The sequence below is a fragment of the Tetrao urogallus genome (assembly GCF_951394365.1).
Source record: "Tetrao urogallus genome assembly, chromosome: Z".
Lineage (NCBI taxonomy): Eukaryota > Metazoa > Chordata > Aves > Galliformes > Phasianidae > Tetrao > Tetrao urogallus.
The window spans coordinates 30,766,917-30,779,702 of record NC_136816.1 but is presented as its reverse complement, the minus strand read 5'-3'; the positions used below and the strand labels follow the sequence as shown (position 1 = coordinate 30,779,702).

General features: G+C 40.1%; 1 protein-coding gene across 1 annotated transcript in view; it reads right to left on the bottom strand.

Moving 5' to 3' along the window:
- The window catches only part of RNF38 (ring finger protein 38), a gene marked incomplete at both ends in the record, with an annotated part of 34,865 nt that extends 29,494 nt beyond the window's left edge, over positions 1 to 5,371 (bottom strand). Inside the window, one exon of the mRNA XM_079548248.1 lies at positions 4,930 to 5,371. Coding sequence (XP_079404374.1) covers positions 4,930 to 5,371 — 442 coding nt within the window. The remainder of the gene's footprint in view (positions 1 to 4,929) is intronic.
- Between the last annotated feature and the right edge of the window lie 7,415 nt (positions 5,372 to 12,786).

Sequence of the window (12,786 nt, the reverse complement as noted above, 5' to 3'; positions counted from 1 at the left end):
AACTCAGCAGTCACAGCCCACTGCAAACTGCATTTGTGCTCCCAGGCAGACTTTGCACTGAATACAGATTCATGCTTTCTATAGGTATTATTTTGGTCTAACAGGTTAGAATGAAAAAGAAGAGTCTCATTAAGAAAACCTATCACTGAATTTTTGCATGTAGATGTGCTTTCAGATGCTGAAAACTCAAGTGTTATTAAAAATATAGCAAATAATATAGAAATCTGAATAATAGTTTTGGCATCACTGTGTTAAAAACTGCTCTACAGCAGACAGGACGACAGCAGCAGCAGCACGTTCCTCTGGGTCCCTAATACCATGATGCAGTTGCTGAAAGTGAAGCAATGCTCCTGCAGCCAGCCTGTCACAACTACTGATTCTTACCCCCTCTACCAACCCAGGACTGACTTTTAGAGTCCATCACTTCATGTTCTGAAAGGAAAACCTGATTAAGCACTGATCCTACTTATTAAAAAAAGTTCAAATTCAGTATCAGGAAAACCAAATCCTTTAAGCATATATTGTGTTTATTATGGTTTTCCGCAACCCCCCATTCAGTTTTAACATTGCAGCCAGCAGCTAGGGAGGTAATTTCTGACACCAGTAAGCACCAGGGAACAGGAACAGTTAAAAAAGCTAATAACAACGTTTCCAAGTAACTGTCCACAATTACCGAAGAGAGAATTACAGAAAATGCAACTTATGGGCAAAACTGTTTCCAAATCTTTGTAACTTATTAGTAAAACAAACAAACAAAAACACAAAAACAACAACAACAGCAACAAAACGAGAACAAACAAACAAACAAAAACCTGCAGAAATATGCATGATCTTTGACAGAATATTCTCCAACCATAGTAAAGTCCGTGTTAAAATATCTCAGTTAAAAAAAAAAATCTTTGAGTTTGAGGAACAGCAGAATGACAAGGCGGTAACGCTGAAGTTACCGCAAGACTGAAATTATGTAACTAGGTATGCAAGCACAAACAATTAGCAATGTGAGAAGTGTTTCCAAAAGAAGGCTCAGCAACACTGGAAATCAGGCAGGCTGGCAGATTAAAATACTAAAAATATATTTTATGTAAAATTCCAGTATACGCACATGGATTTTATTTTAAAAATGAAAATACAAGCTTTGATCATTTTGTATCCCCTATTTCCACAAATCCCTTGGAACTTGCAAATTAAGAGATTCAAGTGCAATATTCTTGAAGTCAAATCAATCAAACAATAGCAACAAAAAGCTCCCCAGAAACTTATTTAGAAGTAGTATAATTCAGTTGGAAGAGACTTAACAGAGAACACTGAATCCAACTGCTTGACCACTTCAGGGCTAACCAAAAGCTGAACTGTATTAATGAGATCATTATCCAAACAGTTCTTAAATACTGAAAGCCATGGAGTTTGAACCACTTCCCTTGGAAGCCTATTTCAGTGTTTAACCACCCTCACAGTAAACGTTTCCTAATGTCCCATCTAAGCCTGGCACTGCTCTGTGCCATTTCCATTCTGACATCAGCTCCCAGCAGCAGAGCCCGGCACCTTCTTCTCATTGAGTTGCAGGGAGCAGAAAGGTCAGCCCTTGGCCTCTTCTCCAGACCTGGCAGCCCAATGCCCCAGGTATTCCTCACAAGATTCCTTCTTCCCTGTCACCAGCTTTGCTGCCTGTCTCTGCATGTTTTCAAGGACCTAAATACCTTTTTATATTGTTGAGCCAAAACCTGCACATAATATTCAAGATGAGCCACGTCAGTGCAGAACATAGGAGGAGAATCACCTCTTTTGACCAGCCAGCTGTGCTGTTTGATGTACCCCAACACACGGTTTGCCCCTTCGCTGCCCAGATACAGCTCTGTCTCCTGCTGAGCTGCTGTCACCAGCACTCCCACGTGCCGTCCTGCTGAGCTGCTCTGCAGTCACTTGTCCCCATCTCTGCCTGTGTTCGGCACTGTTCTGTCCCACATGCAGAATGCAACACTTTCCTTTGCTGAACTTTGTGCCACTGCTGATTGTCAGTGCCCCAAGGTATCTACATCTCCCTGCAAGACCTCTCGTCCTTCCAGAGAGTCAGCAGCACCACTCAGATTAGTGCCATCAGCAAACTTCCTATGGATGCATTCAGGTTGTGCATTCATTTACCACTGCTGTTCAAGAAACAAATACCAGTAACACATTTAGAAAGAAAAAGACAGCATGCTACAACAGCCTTCCACATACTTTCCAGCAGAGGCTAACAGTGTGCAGCAACACAGAACAATTTACTCCTCTACTGTGGTATAGTCAAACTACAAATAATTACATGTAACAACTGCAGCACCATTAAACCTTCTCAATAGACATAATGCCTTTTGTTTTTGCTGGAGATCATGATGTACTGAAAACAAGAACATACATTCTGAGAAGCCAAGTCATCTGAAAGACATCAAATATATACAGGAAATAATGCACTAAAGAGAGAAAGAAGCAATAAACCAAAACATAGAGAGGAAAAGATCAGTGGTATTTAGACAGAGGACATTTTCTGACTGCAATAGAACCAAATGCAAAACACATTAAGGCAAACATGAAAACTAAACTAGTTATTTTCACAGGGAAAAAAAAATCATTTAATTTCCAACTGATAATTTTGGATAAAAAAAGGCATTAATTCAACTCTGCAAATTTATCAGCTAAGAGTCCAAGATGAAGAGTTCTGTTGTCAAATTACACCAGGCTTGCTCAAGATCTCATCAAAACTTCTATCAATACAGATATAATGACTGATTGAGATGTGTTAAAGTAAGGAGCTGCTGGCGAATTAGATGGCTGGCTAACTTCTTCAGAGAGAGTGGCCAATTAAGAAAAATAATAATAAAAAAAAAAACTTCTGACTCATCACTATGGAATGAAGTCTCTACAGACTTCTGGCCTACAGAGGTCACAAGAGTTCCAGAAGAGTTTCTGTGTATTGCTGTAAGAAGAGAGAACAAAGAAGTTATTATCAACTTTAAGTTTCAAGGTGTGATGTTAAGAAAGACAAGTTTTAAACGGTGCAAAACATGCTAATCTAACTTCCCATTTGATTTAGACCTTTGCAAAGCACGGGTATTTTCCCTAGGAATGTTCCATGTACTTTATCGAGATTTGGAATTAATTCAAGCTCAGTATCAAACTCAAAAAACAAACAAAAAACAACCACTGCAACCTGTTGCAGTGCATCAGCCATAAACATGGACCTTACATTACACAAGGAAAGCAGCATGTGCTATTCTTGTACAGATGTAATTTTCAAGAACTGTGATCACACACACAACGGCAAATTAGAAGTTGGCTTTGCTCTAGTTGTAATGCATGACAGCAGCAGCAACACAGCTGCAACAGTACTGCTTCCACTGGTAAATACAAACCTGTAGGGAGCCTTGGCAGCCCACTGCTCTTTATGTTGTCACAATGACATTTCAAGCAAGTACACATTACTAAGGAAGAAAGGTATCTATACTTTTTTTTTTTTATCATACTCAGCTGCTCTGTAAACTGACCATATGGTGGCCACAGACCACCATATGCAGTTAGTATTGGATACAGCAATGATATCTTTTGCTACTTTCCACCTTCCCCCCTCCCCTTTTTCTTCTTGAACATAGTATTCCACAGTCTTTGCACCTACTCCTGGTCAATTATTTATTAAAAACCTAAAGTAGAATAGAAAGATATTTTTATATGATGATTTCTTAGCTCTCAAGAGTTTACAGATGTTCTGACTGCCTTGCACCTGTTATCTGGCTGATGTCATGTACAGTCATGTACAGGCAGTCCTGAAGATGGCAGTGGTAGTGCAGTCCCTCAGATGGGACTAGCAGAAGCAGCAGAGCCAGGAAGTTGACATAGAGATCATCAGCTAGAGGCTCTGCTTCACAACAGTGCAATCTATGATGTTAAGTTACAGATTTTTTGTTTGTTTGTTTTTGTTTTTGTGTTAAAAAGGTAAAAAGGTAGCTTTTAATAATTCAGTTAAGCTTTTGAACTATTTCGTTTCTGAGAAACAGACATCTTCTCCTTACACTGAGAAACCTTGAAGGAAGGTGAATCACATTTCATTCCTGTGTAACAAAGGCCAACTGAGCCTGAGTCCGAAAGATAACCTCAGCAGCTTTCTACTCTGCACCACCAAATAGTTGTGACTGTGGTTTAACAGAAAATGATGCTGGAGGACAGAAAGAATATAGGAACCAATGTACAGTGCCTCGATTGCAGTGAACAGATAGAACTCTGCTGAACTACCTTCATAACCCCAAATCTTAGCCTGTACATCAGACTAACACAACACCTGTGGGTAGCAGATCCTAATGCCACTAAAAGGAAGGCTTTAATTCTGCTTGAAATATTGTCTCTACTACAAAACAGACAGTGGTAATTTTGCACCCAGGGCTAGATCAGCTGCACCACATTGCTCTCTCACTCCTTCTTCTTCAAAAGGACAGGGGCAGAAAATATGATGGACAAGGGCTAATGGTTGAGATAAGGACTGGGAGATCGCCCATCACTTACTGTTATGAGCAAAACTGACTCAGTTTAGGGAGATTAATGTAATTTATTGCCTATTTCTAATAACAGACTAGAGCAGTAGAATTAAAAGCAAACTAAAAACATCTCCTACCCCCATCTATTCTCTTCTTCCTTCTGCCTCCAAACAGCACAGAGGATGGGGACAGCATTTGGTTCATAATACTTTATCTCTGCTGAACCTTCACCATTACTCCACCCTTGCTCTCAGCATCAGGTCCCCACAGCCACAGGATGCTACCCTTCCTGATCTTTGAGTGCTCTCCACACACTACAGTTCTTCAAGAACTGCTCCAACATGGCACTTGTGGTGCAGACCTTCAGTAGAAGACTGCTCCAGTGTGCCCCCCTCCCCCCCCAAATTAGCAGCAGCTCCCACCAACTCACCTGTTCTACTGTGGGTTCCTTCATGGGCTGCAGTGTGGAGATCTGCTCCGCTGTGGTCCTTCCCGAGCTGTAGAAGAACAGCCTGCTCCCCCACAGTCCCCTCCATGGGCTGCAGAGGAACAGCCTGCTCCCCCACAGTCTCCTCCATGGGCTGCAGAGGAACAGCCTGCTCCCCCACAGTCCCCTCCATGGGCTGTGGAGGAACACCCTGCTCCCCCACAGTTCCCTCCATGGGCTGCAGAGGAACAGCCTGCTCCCCCACGGTGCCCTCCATGGGCTGTGGAGGAACAGCCTGCTCCCCCACAGTCCCCTCCATGGGCTGTGGAGGAACAGCCTGCTCCCCCATGGTGCCCTCCATGGGCTGCTGGGGGACAGCCAGCTCCCCTACAGTACCCTCCACAGGCTGCTGGGGGACAGCCTTCTCCTCCGTGGTCCTCTCCATGGACTGTTGAGAACTTTGGCTTCAGCAGCTGGAGCTCCTGCACTCCTTCTGCACTGACCTTGGCGGCCGCTGGGCTGTTTCACTCCTCTCTTCCAGCTGCTGTTTTGCAACAGTTTTTCCCCCTTCTTATATATGCTCTCAGAGGCAACACTAGCGTCGCTCATTGGCTCAGCTCTGGCCAGCAGCAGGTCCTTTTTGGAGCTGGCTCTTATCCGAAGTGGGGCAGCTCCTCAGCTTTTCTCATAACACATTTCCCCCACTATTAAAAACTTGACACATAAGCCCAATACACAAACTGAAAGTGGGGAAATAATGCCAGTAAGACCCCTCAGTAAGTGAGAGAGCAAAGTTATGCAAGCCACTGTGCATAGCACCTTGCCAAATGTACTTCCTTGCTGTGGTGTTCAGGAGATGCAACTATTAGGCCTAATGCCTCATAGTTGCCTTCTTCCTATGCAGCATTCAAGCTGAATTTTGCCACAATTGAAAGCAGTCTCCCCACTGTGGGAGTAATAGGGCAATTTGTGAAAGCAGGTTTACTCAGACTCACAACTTCCAATGCCTCAGTGACTATAGCCTGAAATTATGTTGAAAGACCTCCAAGAGACAACAGCCATTCAGAAAACTTCACAGCAGCCACCCCTTCAGCATTGCCAGTATCAAGACAGGGTATTGAGTAAGGCTCTTCAAGTGATGGCTTATCCTTGTATATGTATACATGCACATATATTTATGTATAAAACATATACACTAAATCTAAGACATTTAATGAGAAACTTCAGCTTTCCCCCAGTTAAATTCTACTTCAGTCCCTTTTTCAAATCAAAGTGAGACACTCTTCCTGACATTGCCTTGAATCCAGGAAAAATTATCAGTTATTTTGTAATAAGTGAGAAAAAGAGCTACACTCCCTAGCTACCACAGGAAGGGGATTGCTTTCCTTCTAAACCCACACATTAAACTAATCAGCAAAGAGAATCATCAGATTCTACCTAACTTGTGGACTGTTATAAGAAAGAATCTATATCAAGTCTGAATGCCTTGCTTCACGCCTGTCAAGATGAAGCTCACACAATGCTAGTCCAAGGAAAAGAGGTGGGAGTTCAGTGCTTTAAGTTCACTCATTTCTGAGCTATGGAAAGCATAACTTTGCTTAAATGAATGATACCAACTGATACACTCATTACATTTGCTTCCCAGGAATCATTTGAATATGCCACTTATACTACTAAAATGAACTTTATGTAGGATGCCACTGCTGAGCTTCATAAACTTGCATGATTCAATTGAGTTTTGTAGTGAATGCTAGCAGATTTGCAGGCTGGAGTTCACCAAGTAGCAAATGCATGGGAACAACTGAAATCTGAATCAATTATTCCTTTGATAAAACCTGTGAGTTGAGCGGAGGATGTGTTCTCATGATACAACCACAGATGTCCAGCTCACCTCTGAAGGTTCAACAAAGATAATCAAGAGGTTAAATTCTCTGTGATCCAAGAGTCTTGTCACAAAGGAAACTAAAACAAAAAACAAACAAACAAACAAAAAAGCAACAAACACCAAAACCAAAACAAAAAAGACACAACCAAAACAAAACAAAACAAAAAGCAATCAAAATAAAACATTCCTGTAGATTCCTGTTACTTGCTAGTCAACAATATTCCTGTTTACAACATACTACTTTTCTTTTCTTCTAGATGCCCTCCTAATTCAAGAGCCTTTCAAACCGAGTTTTTAAAAAGCAAACAGAATATTTCAGAATTACAAAGAAAAATGTTAGAGATGACTTCAAGAAATGATGCATACGAATCACAGCATATTCTAATTTGGGGCATGGAAGAGATGGTTGTATGTCAACTGTGCTACAGCCCTTCTCAAATTATTCCTAGACACAGAAATCTCACTGTGAATAAGGAATAAGCTGCATCTTTGCTTGGAGGTTTTAGCTGCATTAGCTGCAAGCAATGCATATTAGGACTGTCTTTCTCCCCTCTTTTTCTCCACTTTCCCTTTTGTAAGCTCAAAAAAACTCCATGGGTTTCCCAGAGGTCTGCATCCACTCTTAACTTCTCTAGCTGATCAGTGGAAAGAAAGTTGTTACATGCTGGGAATAGCTAATATTTTTCAGTTGTGTGGTGTGGCACTTCACTGGTAATTTTAGCAGCTTCTGAGCATAAGACACTGGATGACATCCTCTTCAAGAAAAAATCTGAAGACACTAGAGGAAAAACAAAAACATAAAATGCCTCCTTTGCTTGCCAAGAAATCCGTGATCCTGCTCAACTGCTTTCTGCCCTCAGATCTCCTCTTCCTAACCCCAACCCCAGCTGGCTCCATTACAAAGCCTGCCAGCCCCTTCTCCTCACTGTAAAGTCCAGCCAGGGGATGCAGTCCTCAATTTCATACACTCACTGAAGACTTAAGTATTGTGGGCATCAGAAGGTGTGGTGAAGTCTGCAAGAAAAGAACCCTCTCAGCTGCTATACAATAAACAGACTGACTGCCCAGTAAGCATCAAGAAAGTTGATAAAAATGAGACAACCACAAGTTTGTAGTGAAGTCTAGGCCTATGTTTATTTCATACACATTAAACATGCCTTCCAGTTGTACTGCTGATTACCATCTTGCAGATGCATTAGGAGAAAATGTGGAGAAATCTAAGCACAAACTGGACTGGTTGGCCCTGTAACCCCAGAGAAGTGCCCTTCCCCCCAGTAACTACCTCGACCAGTTGGTGCCCTCATCTCCCATGCCCCTAGGCAAACATCCAAGAAATAACCAATCCCTCCCCCCATGTAGTGTCTTTCCCCATGAGCGTGGAGATGAGGAGCTCCTCTGCTGTCTGCCTCTGGTGGACAGGCAACCCACAGGCCCCACCGCACTAGTTTATGACTGCTGCCTCTGGACAGGAGAGGCTGCTGGCATGGGCTGCCACCTAACAGTAGTTGGCATAGGACATATCCTGCACAGGCTCACGTGGCATGTTTTCAAGTTACACTCATGTCTGTGAGGATGCCTGTGACATTCCCATTTGGTGCTGTCTCTGGGATCTGAATTGTCAGTGGCATGCCTCTCCATGCATCCCTGTGTGAAGTTGGAATCAGGTATCCAGCATTTCATCAAAGGCTGTCCTCAGCTGAGGATGCAGTATTGCTGGATAAGCAAACAATTCCAGTGAGAATAAAAGGTTTTACTGACAGCAACCACAAACATTTCTACAAAGACTAATACATATTAATACTAAGCACACCTAGGGCAAGTGAACAGATTCACTCAGACTTCAAGTAAGATGAACATCCCAACACTTACATAATCCTTGAAATCAAAGGCAGTAATGACAAGGAGATTTGTATTTACTTTCATAAATTTCATCGACATGCACTCTAAAAATCTCCATTAAAAATGAAATTACTGTACATGACAGACTTTTGCAACATTCTTCAGCATTCAACTTTGTTATTTAAGATAGTACTGAAACACAGAAGAACACAATCCTTACTGTTAGCTTTTTCATTTCAAACATTACTCAAATTCTATTTAGGTTTTCATGCAAAAGTATTGAAGTTCATATTTTTGTATCTTTATAGTGCACATGTAAAAGCCAGCAACATTTTCCTTAAGGTATTCGCAGCTATGTGCTTTGCTCTGGTGACCATCTTTTCCTGCTTGTTCAAGGAGCAGCTCAACAAGAAGTCACCCATGGAAAACGTTTACAGCAGCCATAAATCTTCAGGAAATTAGGTTAATGCAGAAATACTTTTACACTCATAAGCACAGTGCCACAGCTTTACTGGTAATCTTGGTACTTAGAATATCAGGAGATGAAGTGCAACTGATAAAATTACATAGCAAAGTGTCAATAAAATTCTGCTAGCATGTGTCAGTCTGGCTTTTAATACTATAAAAAAACCTACATAAAGCACAAAGGTCAAAGCACTACTTGGAGTCAAATAAGCTAATTAATCTTAGAAGCCGAAAAGAGGAAATCACCTCCTGTTCTGAGGATAACCTCTACAGTGTGTGGATAAAAAGGGATCTTTCTAAAGTGGTATCATATATAATGATTAATTTGCTTTTGTAAGGATTTTCTAAAGAATAAAAATCACAATTTTATATGTATTAACAGTACATAGTGCTCCTCACAATTCCTTTTCAGATTTCATCCTCTTAACAGCAGTGTATCCCAAGCTACCTTAATACTAATGCTTCTGAAGACTTAGATGTCTGAGCTCTTGAGGCACCTAAATCTAAGTTACTTTTGTAAAGCAAAAGCTACCTGAAATTTCAAGCCATTTGTTTTTCCCTATTTGTAACTAGATCAGTGAATGGATTTTCTCAAAATGCATCTTCTCCTCAAAATTTCAGTAAGGTTGAAAAATCGAAGACTGCTACTGTAAACTGTATAGGAACGTACTTCAGATACAATGAGTAGTGTGCTTTCTTTGTTTTAAATTTATTGTTACTTTTTTCATCATTACAAAATCAAAAACATTGACCAAAAAGTACAGAGGTACAACTCTAGATATTAACCTCTAAGCTTCGCAGGCTTGTTGCCTTCCTTCTATTGCTTTATGGAATCTCTCAAAAGACTAGTAAACCCATCACTAATTTGCACAGAAATCCATCCTAGTCTGGAGAAGAGCCCAGCAGTAATTTTTGCTACTGTTGTCTGCCTCAAGCAGCCTTTAATCAGGATATGAAACAGGGGTCTAGATTAGGCATTTGTTATAAACTATTTCCAGTCTCCTACTTTTATGAAGAATGGATGCAGTGAATTACTGGAACAAAAATTTCAAATACAACTCAATTTTACCGTGTTTTATGTTTTTACTGCCTGTTCAATCTAGCCATAAAGTAAAGATAACAACTGAGGCACTGCTTATTTTAAAACTGACCTTGCAAACATTTGTTTGAAAGAGAGCCAAGTCTGAAAGCTTGCCTTCTTGAAGTTATGGGATCAAGCCACCTCTAGGAAATAATTTCAAGGGAAAGTTCTCTCTCGGTACAGGTTGTCTCCTAAAATGGGAAACTCTGAATACAATTAAAATTGGTCTTAGTACGGAGAAGCCAGAATTAGGTAGCACTTCATTACCCCATAGGAGCTTTCTAAAACCCCAATCCCCTTCCAGCCAATGAAGTGTTTACCACCATAACTTACAAATAATTGGGGGTGACCTGCCAGGACAAAAATGAAAAACTTGATTTATATTTGATGGGCCATGAAATAACTTCCTCTTTTCCTGTCATTTTTGATCTTGCTCCAGGGAGTGAGCATTGTTTTCACAGTGTTGTTTCTAAGAAGGAACCATATTCATGTTCAGCATTTTACTTTTGCCTTTTCCTCCTATACCTGCAGAGTAAGGTCACTAGCAGCAATACCATAAAAATAAATAAAATAAATAAAAATAAATAAAATTGTTTGTAACATTTTTTTTCCCTGAACAGTTTACGTTATAAGGATAATACACAGGTTCCTTGGAGGGAAAATAAAAGATTTAGAGCACACAGATTTTATCTCAGTCCTGCATATGGTAATAGAGATACTAATTATACCACACTGTTCCCCCAGGTCTGGAAATATCATGTCTCTGTGTCACTAGCTGTTGACAGGGAGAGAAGCTTTCCTAGGGAATCTCAACTTCCTTAATCACAAATGGGCATATTATGGTAAATAAGGAGGCAAAGATCCTGAGAAAATAAAAGATAAACATATTATCAGCATAGCTGAATGTTTCTCTGGAAAACCAGATTCTGCTTTTTTTAGGAGTATCACTCAGTAATCAAATTACATCAACTTTTACAGTGCAGCAGTTCTGTAATTTGTTGTACCTCTCTTGGAGGGATGCTGTAATTCCTTCTGACTCTATTTTTCTTCCTTGTTTTTTAAAACCAAAATGCATAACCACATATTTCATCCCATCTTACTGCTCCTTTTCCAGCTGCTCCCCTAAAACCTTTGGTCAAGGCATCTCCACAGCCTTCAGATCCTGTCGCTACCTAGATCCCACTTGCTCTTGTCCAGGCTGCAATCAGCAGCAAAGAAAAGGACTCCCACACTGTTTAGTCTCAACTGGAAGGACAGAAACAGGTTCACAAACATCTCAATTTCAGCTCTGGTGCAAATATGGTACACACAGTCATAAGATGGAAGTTAAAAAAATCATCTGCTAACAAACAAGCAGAAGGCACCACATTCATGGCTAGAAATTTCCAGCATTTCTGAATTCTGATTTTTTTTTTGTTTTAAATTTTATTTGTTTTTAAAGGCTCTTCTGTTCTGTAATGGAAATGGATTTCCAAGAAAGTAGTACAACACAGTAGTACAACATGTTGTACTGGAAAAATTCCATCCAATATGTCACAATTTGGAAAATAAGCTACGAACAACTGAATGCTATCTTGTACAGAAAGCCATTATACTCCTCCAAGCTCAGCTATCAGGGATTCAGACACAAGCTTCATCTACACAAAGGACTTTTTTTTTTTTTTTTTTTTTTTTTTTAAGTAAAATGACTCACTAAGAACTCTCTAGGAGCTTCAACTTCTAATTCAATTTCAAAAATAATAAAAATATAAAATAATAAAAAATAAAATTCAAAAAATATTTCACTATCTTATCTTTTCATCGTACCTCACTGTATCTATTTGAAAAGGTAGCTGGTCAACATCTAATACAAATGACACCAAACATCATATTCTGCCTCTCCAAACAGTTCATGTCATTACACCATTTCTTTGTTCTGCAAGCAGATAAATAATTTTATATAGTCCAGCAATCCTAACAGACAAAATAAAACAAACCAAAACAAAAACATCTGAATATGTGCTCTAAAAAACCACACATACACACTAGGAGAGAAAAGCCTCCAGGGCTAGGTAGACTTATTTTTCAAGTGTCATGAAAAAGCCTTGCAATGCTCCATTGAAGAAAGCAACCTTTCAGTATGTTTTTGTCATTCTCTATTTTTGCACAGTTGCCTTATATGTACTAAAATACAAAAATTCTTTGGCCTACCTTTCCTGCTTGCAAAAGTTATGAAGTCTGAGTAGGCTTGCAAATATTAACATAGGTACTGTTGATACACATTCAACATCCAGATTACAAACCTGTCAGCTATGAAATGGGTTAGTTTCACACAACAGTGCAAATGGAGAAATTAAACAAAAATTTGATGTTTCTGTTTATTTTGCTGTTGTTAGACACCAGTACTTCTAGTAAGGGCACTCTGGAAACTTGTTACCTAACAGATACTCAAGCTTAGATGGATAGCTTGTCTAAACCTACATGTTGTTTCCCTGCTGGTCAATACTGATCTGTCAGGAATGATCGTAGAAGAACAGCAAGTAATTTTTCCTTTTTTTTTTTTTCCATGCCCTGTCAACTCACAGCAATCAATAGTCTACCAATCTCTGAG